The 13,108-nt window shown below is 37.6% G+C and overlaps 2 protein-coding genes across 2 annotated transcripts; both read right to left on the minus strand.

Moving 5' to 3' along the window:
- Nucleotides 1-2,344: 2,344 nt before the first annotated feature.
- Nucleotides 2,345-4,097, minus strand: LOC145595204 (uncharacterized). Its single transcript, XM_081651583.1, has 3 exons — nucleotides 2,855-4,097; nucleotides 2,705-2,767; nucleotides 2,345-2,621 (listed from the first exon to the last, which is right to left on the minus strand). The coding sequence occupies exons 1-3, from the start codon at nucleotides 3,056-3,058 to the stop codon at nucleotides 2,463-2,465; spliced, it is 426 nt and encodes a 141-aa protein (XP_081507709.1). The 5' UTR covers nucleotides 3,059-4,097; the 3' UTR covers nucleotides 2,345-2,462.
- Nucleotides 4,098-4,751: 654 nt separating this feature from the next.
- Nucleotides 4,752-5,534, minus strand: LOC145594258 (protein FAR-RED ELONGATED HYPOCOTYL 3-like). The gene has a single exon (XM_081650593.1). It carries the CDS (start codon nucleotides 5,532-5,534, stop codon nucleotides 4,752-4,754), a length of 783 nt encoding a protein of 260 aa, XP_081506719.1.
- Between the last annotated feature and the right edge of the window lie 7,574 nt (nucleotides 5,535-13,108).

Below are 13,108 nucleotides of genomic sequence, written 5' to 3' on the forward strand. Positions count from 1 at the left end.
ATGAAATACTTAGAATTTTTCGAGTCTCATCCGCTCATTCTAAATAATTGCCAAAATTAAATAAATTTCAGGAATATAAATAGAAATCCTCCCTAGTGGAGTCGCCAAAAACTGTAGGGAATATTTCAAGCATTATGATAACCCCAAACTTGAACCCCACTGTGATCATACACTAAAGTACGGTGGCGTTCCAAAGGGAAAGACAAAGAGCAAAAAGAGTCGCCAACAAGTTTTAAGGAACTTGTACCCAAAAGACAATCCAAAAGGACCATCAACTGCTCCATAAGGTCTTGAACCAAACAGGGTCCGGGGATGAGGGTACGAATCCAATCTACAAAAGAAAGGACCCGCCCTATAAAATAGGCCTCTACTTTGTTCTGCTCGTATTCATGCGCGCTTTTCGAATAACATACAAACATTATATTAAACCTAACCTGTTTATCTATGTTGGTTGAATATTAATGCACAAATAATACTATTATTGGCGATCACTTGAATTAAAATCACATTAGCCTAAACCAAATTATTAATTATCTTATTAAGCGTGATTTCAAGTACAAATTCCCTTTAAACCTACATAAAAGGTGTGATCAAGCAATAACAATAAAAGTATATCAAGCAACATAACAATAAACAATAACAAATAATAATAATAATCATAATAGCATGATAAGGCATAATAAAGCTTGATAATAATAGCAAGATCCTAGGCATGATACTAACAAGATTAATAACAAATCCTAGCATGTCACTAAACAATAAAGGTCAAAGCTTTCAACCTAACATGGTACTAACATGATATTAGAAAGAGTAAAGCAATAAAAGGCACCCTAAACATGATTCTAGAAAGCATAAAATAACATCATAACATGATACTAGGAATCATAAAACAATAATAAACATGCAATCTACATTGTGAAAGAAATAGGGAGTAAGCTAATCTACTTACTTTGAAGCCTCGTACCTCTTTCTAATAACAAAATACACAAGTTAGTAAACTTCAATGAAAACAAATAAAGAACGATTAAAGAATTAAATTGAGATTAAATAAAGTTTAAACTGGTTTTGGACCAAACCCTCAGAAAATATCAAACCTTGCACGTCTAGGGCGAAGGCAACTTCGAACTTGGCTAGATGACTCTAAGTCTAGTGTATGCGGAATATTGTATGTAAAAACTAGAAAAGAGAGAAAGAAAGCATGAATTGCCCAAGAGAGAAGAGAATAAGAATTGATAGTGATTGATGATTCTGAAAACAGGAGTTCGGACGCTATTTATAATGAAAATAATCCGGAAAATCACGGAATTTGATAAGGAATAAAACTCCACGCTGTCGCCAGGAATTAACTCTGTCGCGAGGCGACAGGGTCTGTCGCGCGGCGACAGCCTGTATAAGCGCGTTTTTCTTCACACGGAATCCGATCTTTAATCAACTTGATCTACGGAATCCGTACAGAAGATAAAATACATATTTTAAGATAACAAAATAATATTTTATTCCAAATAAAAACCTTTGAAGATAATTAATTATTAATCCTATCAATATTAGAATTAAAAGGAACTTTATAGAAACTTCTAGAAAACTATAATTAATCCTTATAATTTTAGGAATAGTAATTAATATTGGGCCCTCCTCTAGATCATTGGGCCGTATTAAAATAAAGCACTGGGCCCAGCTTAGTATTTTGGCCATAACTTCCTCATTATTCATCGGAATTGGGCTTATAATATATCGTTGGAAAGGTCTTTTAAAGCCACATCCAACTACACCATTATTGGACCCTTATCATGGACCAAAATAAACTGAAATGGACATTTTCAAATAAATAAAGTCATTTTCAAAAACAGAGAGAGAAGAAATTAATTAAAACTAAACCGCGACACTTGACTTTCGAATCACTTTCACTTAATTCGATAATAACACGACGCACAAGGCATTCATCACTGGGTTTGGTTTTGGGGAGACACAAATGGGTGTCTACAAATCCTAATTGGATTAGGAATGAGATTAAATCCTTTGGACCCTCCACATGATCATTGGGTCGTAGGTAAGGTGGGCTTAAGTTCGGTTTAAATTCAGTTTAGTATTTTAGTCATAACTTATTCGTTATAACTCGGATTTGGGCTTATAATACATCGTTGGAAAGCTCTTTTAAAGCCCCATCCAACTATTTAACAATTGGACCCATATTATGGACCAAAATAAACTTGATTAAACGTTTTTATAAAAAGAACACGAAATGAATGATTTTAAAGGACACGAAATGAATTATTTTGGGTTTAAAGACACGAAATGAGGAAAATAAGTTATGGTTTGTTGAAATGGGTTAGGAATTGGGTTGGTTTAAGAAATGTATTGGGAATGAACATGGATTTAAGCACTCTAAAGATTACATACTCAACCCGACCAATAATGGCGGTGAAAAGTTGTTCATCATCGGGTTTGGTTTTGGGGAGACATTTTTAGGTGTCTACACTTATGTTCTTCAGCTGTTTCAAGCCATTGCTCTTCGGGATGAAATCTTTCTTGTTCTTCAGGTTCACATCTTTCTTGTTGTTCGGATTGACATCCTTCTTTTTCTTCGGCTTCACAACGTTCTTCTTGTTCTGAACTGCACTCAACTGTCACGAGTACAAAATTCATATGCATATGATGGAGACAAACCAAATATGAATTTGAAAGGTTACGACCACAACTGTTATACCTTCACATTAGTCCTAGCATTCACACATGCCTGAGGTTCAGCAGGGGATGCATCGTGGGCAGCCTGCAGCATTAAACAAACAAAAAAAGCCTTTACAAATAAGACCCTTTACGCTAACAAGGAAAATCACAGGGGTTTGGCAGGACATACCCTTGGAGTTTTGGCCTTCGAATTAGTAATCTTGTATCCCATTTCAGCAAGTGTTTTATGCCTGGAAGCTTTAGGCCGTCCTCGTGGCTTCTTCTTGATTGGCGGATCCTTCACATGGACGGTAACAGTTCGCTCTGTGTTAGTGAACGTATCTGTTGCATCTGGGGAAGAGGATGTAATGTTCTGAGGGGATGATAAAGACATCCGCACAGATGATATGGTGCTTGTTGCAGCACCTCCTGATGCTGGCTATGAATCTGTTGCATCAAAACTGATGCGCTCATTGTCATCGCATTTCTTAAGGCTGGCTGCAGCAACATCCACACTAAGTTTTCTTAGAGTCTCAAGAACCATATCAACAGTTTCATCACTGGCCAAAGCAGCCGAGTCATAGATTGGCTCAAACATGTTCATCATCTTGGAGAAACGCTTGACAGCAACATCGTCACAAGGATCATAGTATGGGACCTTCACCCTAGTGTGTTTCCTAGGGATGTCTTTGCGCCATCGATCTAATATTTACTTCTGTGGGAGCTCAGAATCACGGTTCTGGTCTAAGATTTTAATGCAGTGCTTGCACAATATTCCGCTAGTTTCAAATTTGCGACAATTGCAGGTGACCTCCTTTGCGTATGAATGAAATTCGACATAATAGGTTCTCCTCCAGTCTGTGAGAACTTCTTTACTAGTCCCAGGCGGAACGATCCATATCCTATCCTCAAGATCATATTCAGTGACATTATCAGATATCACCCTTTTGTTAGTTACATAACAGTATGACATCCTAGCACACTCTGTCTAGACTTCTTGGAATTTTTGGTCTGTATATATCTTCTAGAAAATCTTTTCAACAGCAAACCCACTAACTAACCTCCTAACAAACTTACAGCACCGCTCATCAGCACTAACCTCATCATAAACACGTTTCCCTAACGACATCCTATATTTCATTGGGAATTCATGCAATTTCGTGTGCCTATTGACAAAGCCAACAAAGAACCTATTGATGCTCTCAACTCTCTAAGTGGTCTTCATGCCGGCCCAAAAAAACTCTTTCATGTAAGCTGGAACCCACATGTGGCTCTCTTTGTGTAGACTCAACAACCACGGATCATTTTCTAGACTACACTCCGCAATCAACTTTGCCCAACGAGTATGGAACTCCTCAGGGGTGAAACTCTCATACACAATAGCCTTCAAAGGATTTTTGAAATCATTGTACCTGTGCACACACAAGAATTTCATTTTAAGCCCCAAAAGTCATGCACAACCCAAATAAGACCTCCATATGTACTTCAAAAAAGATCTTCCGCAACAGATCTAAACAAGAATAGTGGCTTAATATAGAGAAAGCTCAGAGAAAATAGCATACAAATTCATTTAAAAACAGAATATTAAAATGCATTGAAAAACAAACAAACAACTAAGTGAAACTGTACTCAACTAACTTTTATATCATAACAAATCTAATTACTTATACTCAACTAACATTTATTTCATAACAGATCAGCTTACTCTATTTACATCATAAAACACATTGGGGGAGAGGATTTTGTGCATTTAAAGCTACAGAAAAAGTAACCGAGCATGCTTGCCGAGTTTGTCTGGTATTTTGCTCAAAATGTGCCAGATACACCAACGATGGCGCGTATTAGGCATGATTTCAGCTAGAGGCAGGCCTATGCATGGCAGCTGCCTGGTATGTTAATATAGCTTCTAGAGCTCGGCCCATACAACTTAACCATTGGCGAAAACCCAAGCAAACGTATCACAATCTTCATGAGAAACTAATGCACAACTAAGCAACAATGACTGGCCATGGTGATTCACCCCAACAAAATTCACAAAAGGCAGCTCATACTTCGTTTGTCAAGTATGTGGCATCAAAACAGACAACCTATCCAAAGTCCTCGTACACCGCCCTACTTCTTGCATCAACCCATAGCACTTCCTTCAACCGCCCTTCGTCATCAAACCTTTGGGAATGGTAGAAGTTTTGATTCCCGGACCGCATTTTCTCAAAGTATTCCATCATTGCCTCCGCATCACCACCTACCATTTCCAACCTCTTCGCCTTATAGACCTCATGCTGTAGATCCTTAACGGTCCATGGCATATTATCCATCCCATTTAAGTTCGTGGCCATACAACCATGAATCTGAGAAACTGGTACACCTTGATCAAAGTAATTCAGCAGCTTCTTCTGAACTTTTGAGGTCATTTTCTTCATTCGATATTCCTTCACGAGCTTAGACTTGCTTAGAGTAGGATTATGGCCAGTATGTTCCAACTCAACAGTCTTCAATTCCCAATTACCATCATCATTAAGACTGGCATATATCTTTGCTTTGCATTGACGTTTTTTAGAAGTTCTCTTCCCTTTCAGCGCCGCGTCATCCTCACATGCTTCCCCAAGAACAGGTGCCCCAGGACCACATATTTCCATTTCTTTAACTCCTTTCTTTGCTTCCCTTACCGCCCTCATGTCAGATCTTCCCCAACATTCGCACCGCCATATGGTAGCAATTCTTTTCTTCTTATCAGTCTTTGAATTATTCACCCCTTGCACCCTAGTCACTCCAAAGCCGTGTTGCTTAGCATAATCCTTGTAATAGGATTCAATATCTTGCCATGAATTAAAGACCATACCAACCCTAGGAGCCTCCACAACAGTGACCATAGTGACTTAATTGCTAGTAACAACAGTCTCCGTGGTCTGAATTGTCTTCATAGGAGATAAATAACTAGCATTCTAAAACACTGTCTGATCATTCAAAACAGTGTCTAATTCAACTAAATCCTTACATGTAATAGGCCCCGAACTATCAGGTAAACTATCCTCTATTAAGATCTCCTCCAGACCCTCTCCATCCATGTGCCCACACTTACTTTTCACTCCACTACCAACATCAACTACCCCCACATCAGTCCCCCTACCAGTTGAGGGAATTCAGCTTCCTTTCCTAAACAGTTTTTTGTAATTCATATACAGCAAAACATAAAATTAAACAAACCCAGTTAATCCACACAGACTCTCACACTTATCAAAACACCACTACTCATCTCAGTTGTGTAATAAACACGTCTAGGTCTAGTACAGGACGATTAGTACTTTTTTTACATATGTAGAAATTCAAATCATCCATTGACATTAGAACCATTGCCACAAAAGTTTCCATCAATTATAATTACTGAATTATTCCTCGCATATATTAAACAATTATCAACAAAGATCCTATTAACACAACCGTATTTTATTAATACACAATTAAAACACAGATCCTATTAACACAACCGTATTTTATTAATACATAATTAAAACACAGATCCTATTATTAAACAATTAGCAACAAAGATCCCATTTTTAGGGAATTCACAACAAAGATCATATTATAATTAAACAATTACCACCAAGGATACCATTATTATAGCATTATTGACACTGATCCTACTATTAACCAATTAGCAATAAAGATCCATTAAACAATTAACAAGAAAGATCATATTTTCAAACAATTCACAATTCTATGTTAAAAATATTTCAAATATAGAAAAATACAATTCGTTTGATTAACATTATCATTCAATTGTCATATATCAATTACCCAAATCTAAGCATGGACTTATAAAACTTCAATAATAACAATTCCAAAAACAACCGCCGAAAGCAGCGAATTATCAAATATGAAGATCAAAACAACTTAACCTTCCATTGTACACAACCGTCGAACTGAGATTTGTAGATCTCAAGTGCCTTGATAAAGACAGCTACAAACACCGACACACCATTTTCGCTCGAGCTTTTCCAAATAATCCAATCTTGCGAAAGAAGATTCAAAATTTATGGAGTGATAACACTTTTACTTTTGAGTTACTTGGGAGTAAAAACCTTTTACCGTTGTTCAGTAACTTTAGAGTTACTATGGATGTTAAGCTACGATGTTAATTTCATCATTTCAGCCGTTATTAATAGACCACCTCAACGTCTGTAGTGGAAATTACAGTCAGCAAGTTGTCTGATTATAAAACTAATACTTTATAAATACCAATGCAATTTTATTACAGAATTGCCATTAGAGATATGGGGCTCCCTCACTTGTTTGTATTTCTTGGCCTATAACTTCTTATTGCAATCCTCATAAATTCTTAAACCTTTTCCATTTGAGCCACTTAAAACATTTCTCTTAGGTTCAAAATGATGCTATTCTTCATCTACTTATAAAAAGTTAAATAGTTGATTAAACTCTAACATGAACCAAGTAAGATTCTTTTATAGTACATGATGTTGGTATATAGTTTGAGTAAGCGTTTGCATATGTAAGATGTCCCTAATAGGAATTTTGTAGACCTGATCAAACCAAGCCTGACCCGCCCCATAATAACATTGGTAAATGACACCAAACGAGCCCTTACAAATTAACTCAAAAACCAAAAACGTAAAATGACACCAAACGAACCCTTAGAAATTGACAGTCCTTCCCTTTCATAATAATCACATACACTTTGACCGGGAGACATGCCAATAAGCACTTTCGACAATTAATAATTGTAATTTCGTAATATTAAAAAGTAAAGAATGATTTAATGAAAATATACATAAAAACTAACCTAAAATTATTTTACATGGTAATATATGTTTTTCACTTTTTTTTTGTATATTGATAAAAATTGTAGTCAAAGTAAGACTCGTTCACTTCATTTTATCTTTGTCAAACTGAAATTATTTTTACAAAACTTAAATTAATTTTGCTCAACTGAGGGCCTATTCATATTTACTGAACTGAGTTGAAGTGAACTGAACTGAACTGATTAGAGCTAAAGTGAACTGTACTGATTGGAGCTGAACTGAACTGAACTCAACCGAGCTGAAATGAATATTTTATGAGAGAGAGAAATTAGAAGCTGAACTGAACTAATCGGAGCTGAACTGATTAGAGCTGAACTGAATTGAAATTAAGTAAATGTGAACAGACCCTGAAATTATTTTTACTAAATTGTTATTATTTTTATTGTATTGAAATTATTTTGGGAAATTCTCTTTGGTAAACCTCTATTTTTTATTATTCTCTTTGGTAAATTGTGAAAAAACTTATTATCTTTGGTAGACTATATTTTAAAACATTAAGTCATTGGTAAGATTAATGATGTAATTAGGGATTATGAGCCTAACCATGGTTAGCCAAAGCCTTAATGACAAATTTGACCTTAATTAAAAATCAGACTTTCCCTCCAAATTGCTTTCCTCATCCTTATATATCCTAAATCGATTTCCCCCTTTTTTCCAAACCCTAACTTCACGATTTTCCCCTAATTTCACAATTTCACGATTTCCCCTAATCATGAAGAACAGCCGATCTGGTCGCTCATCTAAGCCAATCACCATGGACGATCAAATTGGTTGGGTGAAGCATGTACGCTGCGATTGTGTACCCCCTCAAGTTGTTGCAGTGATGGTGTCAGAGACCACGAAGAACCCTAGGCGACTTTTTTTCAAGTGCAGGGCTTGCGATTTTTTCTGTTGGTTGAAGGAGCATGATATAATCAGGGTTGGTGACGAATTGGAGGTTGAACAAGGTGCTCTTGCTGCTGTTACTTCAAGACTGGATGATTTGGTGAACTACATCAAATTGATTGTGAAGATGGCTGTGATTATGTATTTTGTATTGTTATTTGTTGTTGCGAAATGATGAATTAGGTTATGTTAAATATTATGTGTTAGGATGTTGAAGGTTATGTATTAGGGCTATGAATTAAGACTGATGTAATGCTTTATGCATGATTATCAATGAAATTGGTACTACTTTTGTTGTGCACAGTGTATGAGTATTTTGCAATTGATTAACTTAATAATAATGGCCATATTTCATTGTAACAACAAATCATTATTGTCAGCCTTAAGTTATCCAAAAAACCACACTATTTGAATGTGTGACAAATACAGTTAATTAGAAGCAAAATATAACTGTTTTGAAATTCTCAAAATACATGATTTGGCTGTAATAAAGTTCTCTAAAACACTAAGATGCAGGCTGACTTGCTGAGACACCTCCCTTAGCCTTCCTTGTCCTTGGTGAGACTCTTAGTGGCTGGGATGCCACTATTGCTGGTTCTGGTTGACTCATTGACACACCCTTCTTCTGCTTCTTTGGTTGCTTTTGTTTTGGCTGAGCAGTTGAGCTTTCACCCAAGGCAGCCTTGTCTTTCATTGTCAAGCCACCTTGGCATGTTTGTGAGTTATGCCCAAATTGTTGGCATTTCCCACACCTCACAGTCCTAGACCTTTTCCCCTTTGCTTTCTCACCCTCCTCCCTCCTCCTGTTCCTAGCAGGCCTGCCTATGCCTCTTTTCATTGCTGGTGGGGCAATTTCTGGATAAATGCTGTCAGGCCATTGCTCTACATCTGGTATGGCCTTGATAGAGTTTGCATAAGCCAGTTTGTACCTGGTGACAGAGTACCACTCACTAATGTATGCTCTAGGGTCTTGATTATCATACAATATTGCCCTCATTGCATGCTTGCATGGCAACCCAGTTAGCTGCCATGCATTACACACACAAGTCTTCTCCCTTAAGTTGACTGGGAGCACAGACTTCCCATCAAGCACTTCAAATTCTCCATCTCCAGATTTCAAACACTTGCATGTTCTTGACTCTTGGCTTATCACTTGAAGTATTTTCATGATGTTAGGGCAAACATCATCTCTCCAGTTCTCACATGCTTCCCTTCTGGTTGCCATTCTAACCATAGTTAGTCTTCTAATACCTGCAGCAAAGGTTCAGGACAGTAAATTAGCTTTAGTGCTATCTTAGTTGTTGTAAAACTATATAAAGGTAGGTATGGTTAGTTAATAACCTTCAAGCAGTGTAAGTACTGGTCTGCATCTATCAATGCCCATGGTTGAATTGAAGCTTTCAACAAAATTAGATTTGTTGCTGTCACATTTCACAGCTGGATTGAAGGCATGTTTTGACCATCTTGACTGTGGTCCCAGTTCAGCAAGCCACACTAGAGACAAGGGATTGGCTTTTTGTAATGCCTCCATTGCTTTCTTGAATGTGAATGGATTGTAAGCTCCTGCAGCCTTCCAGAATAGTTGAAACATTAACAATCCAGGAAATTCTTTCTTAAAATTCTTGACTAAATGCTTGCAGCAATATCTTCTGCCCACTTTTGGCCAAATATCTGATATGGCAGGATCAATACCCTGCACAAAAGACATACTAATGTTAGGTAAACACACTATATTGTAGCATAATCAAATGTTAAAAATGAAGAAAGCATAATTGGTATACCTTTTGCCTATCACTGATGATGCACCAATCATCACCCCTTCCACTTGGTTGTAGTGCATTTTTCAAGTGATAAAGGAAGAACTTCCAGCTGTCTGCATCTTCTGCACCAACTATTGCCCATGCTATAGGAAAAATTTCATTATTTCCATCAAGGGCCACTGCAGAAAGTAAGACCCCACCATAGTTGCCTTTTAGGTGAGCTCCATCTACACCAATCAGACTTCTGCAACCAGCACTGACCCCATCAAGTGCAGCTTTAAATGCAATGAAAATGGAACTAAACACCATAGGCCTGTCAGGACCTACATTGTTCCATGCACAAAAAGCTAATGAGTTAGGGTTTAGCTCTTTGATCACATCACAATACCTTGGCAATTCTTTGTAGGAAACATCATGGCCACCATGAATTTCCACTAAAGCCTTTGTCCTAACCCTATACAAGGTGCTTTGTGCCATTGTGACCCCATATCTTTTCCATAACAGTTGATTCAGAGCCTTTGCAGGGATATCATTATTTGCCCTGATATCTTCAAGTAAAACCCTCATTGCCCACTTAACATTAACCATGCTGTTTCTTGTCTCAAGTCCTTGACAAGTATGCTCTGGGCTTTGTATGCTTTTGATTGCCCAAGTTGTACCATCTGGAAGTACAGAAGCATGCAATCTCCACCCACAGTTCAAATCTGAGCACCTAACACAGTATCTCTTGTTGCTGGCAAAGTCAACAACAACTGAAAACCCACACTGAATGCAGTAATCCCTCACCACATCTCTGAGTTGTTGTTTATCCATAAATAACTGCCAAGGCTTCAAAACTATCTTCCCAAATCCCTCATCAATATACACTTCTCCATTATTGTATAACTTAGTCAGATAATTGTCTTGCTCATTCTCACACTCAAACTGTTCATCTTCAAAAGGATCAAAGCTGTCTTCAATCATGGGCCCATAATCATCATTAGGTAAGTCATCTTCCTCATCTAAACTCACATCCTCTGACTCATCACTATTCTCTTCATCTGACAGCCCAGTAGGGATGTATCCATCATCCTCACTATCATCTTCATCATTAAAAGGCAGCACAGTTGGCTCTACATCATCTTCACTTAAGCTAATTGCCAAATTCCTTCTCCTATTCTGCTCTACTGGTTGCTGTTCACTCACATCACCACTGCCACTAGTGCTAATCACAATCCCCTTTCTCTTAGCAGTTGTCCTAGGTAGTCTGTTTTGGAAAAAGGCTGACACTCTAGAAGATTTAGAAGAATCACCCTCACCTGAAGTAGCCCTAGTCCCAAACTCACCTATGTTTTGCAAGGGAGGTATCATAGACTGGGATTGTGGTTGGGCTTGACTGTCTTGTGTGATGATGTCATGTGGCATCTGGTATTGATTTGGATGTAGATCATCACTTTGGTCTTGGTCATTTGTTTGGTCATGCTGCCATGGAGTTGGTGAAATGTTGAACCATGTTTCTAAGGCATTTCCTCTCCCCCTCCCTCTGGCAGATGATCTCCCTCTCCCTCTCCCTCTCCCTCTTTCATTCCCTCTCCCCCTCCCTCTCACAGCACCTCTCCCTCTCACAGCACCTCTCCCTCTCCCCCTCCCTCTTCCTCTACCCTCTGCTTCCAACTCAGCTTCTAACTCAGCCCAAGTTTGATCTGGATCATAATTCAGAACCACAGGTTCACTCACCTTGTCTGACTGCCCTAATGCCTTAACATGTCTATCAAATTCTTCCTTGCTAACTACTTCAGCTTCCACCAACTCAGTTTGTTTTTTCTTCCTAGGTGTGAGCTTTTTCTTAGTTGTAGCTGATGGTCCTGCTTGTGGCTTAGCTAATGGTTCAACCGGGTTAGCCCCCACTACTTCCTTCCCAGCCATTGATGATCTTGCAGCAGTAACTACCTTACTATCTTTTACACCATCCCCAACCCAAATGTAAATCTCTTTTTTTTCAGGCAAATTTGCAAACATCTTCATCAAATCAGCATCATTTAAAAGTGGCACATGCTTCATTTTATATACATATTGAAAGGTGGGGTTCTGAGCTGTTACAATATTACCTTCCCTAGCCTTTTCCCAATATTCTACAATAAGGTCAATCAAATTAACCTTATCTATATCATCAACCACAACAGACACATCAACACCATTAAACTGAAATTGTAGCACAATTTTATCACCCATTCTGCATCAATCAAACAACATGCAACAAACAATTGTATAAGCATCTACCCTAAAATAGCATAATTCACCACACAAAAATACACAACAAAATAAACTGATAATACCCCACAAAAACTAAAAAAAACTTCAACTTTATCAATTATCATCAACAATCACACAGCACTACCCACAAAATCAACAGCATTTCATAATCCAACCCAGTAAATGAAAAAACAGAGCATATCAAAATTTTAAGCGGAAAAACCACTTACCTTGCTTAAATTCTGAGTCGATGATGATAGACTATAAAAAAATGCGACCTTTGAAGCCAATCGTCACTCCAAATACCACCCAAGCACGACTTTTTGACTTTCAGAATTCCCGATCAAGCCGTCGACAATTTTCACTGAAATCGCCTTCAAACCACAATCAACCAATTTCAAAACACTACCCAGGATTATTATTGTCACAAGCCCTAATTTTTTGTCGAGTGAAGAATTTGTGAGGATGAAGAATTTCGAAAGTGAAATGAATGACGATGAAAAATTTCGAAGGTGAAATGAATGAAAAAATTCAGAACCCTCCCCTCCAAAATTAAACTGATTAGACATATGTGGTTGGGCAAAATTAAATGAGGGGGAGGGTATTTTAGGCAGCACAGTCATTTTTTAATTAAAACAGTTAACCATGGTTAAATAATCCCTAATTACAATCATTAATCTTACCAATGACTTAATGTTTTAAAATATAGTCTACCAAAGATAATAAGTTTTTTCACAATTTACCAAAGAG

This window comes from Chenopodium album, chromosome 19 (assembly GCF_948465745.1).
Source record: "Chenopodium album chromosome 19, dcCheAlbu1.1, whole genome shotgun sequence".
NCBI classification, from domain to species: Eukaryota; Viridiplantae; Streptophyta; class Magnoliopsida; order Caryophyllales; family Amaranthaceae; genus Chenopodium; species Chenopodium album.

What these genes read in the sequence shown, in the direction of transcription:
- LOC145595204 (XM_081651583.1), bottom strand. Translation starts at nt 3,058, where the DNA reads ATGTCTTTATCATCCCCTCAGAACATTACATCCTCTTCCCCAGATGCA. An exon ending in CGAAGGCCAAAACTCCAAGG is followed by an intron (nt 2,768 to 2,854) that starts GTATGTCCTGCC and finishes TTAATGCTGCAG; the next exon opens with GCTGCCCACGATGCATCCCC. An exon ending in ATGCTAGGACTAATGTGAAG is followed by an intron (nt 2,622 to 2,704) that starts GTATAACAGTTG and finishes TACTCGTGACAG; the next exon opens with TTGAGTGCAGTTCAGAACAA.
- LOC145594258 (XM_081650593.1), bottom strand. Translation starts at nt 5,534, where the DNA reads ATGGTCACTGTTGTGGAGGCTCCTAGGGTTGGTATGGTCTTTAATTCA.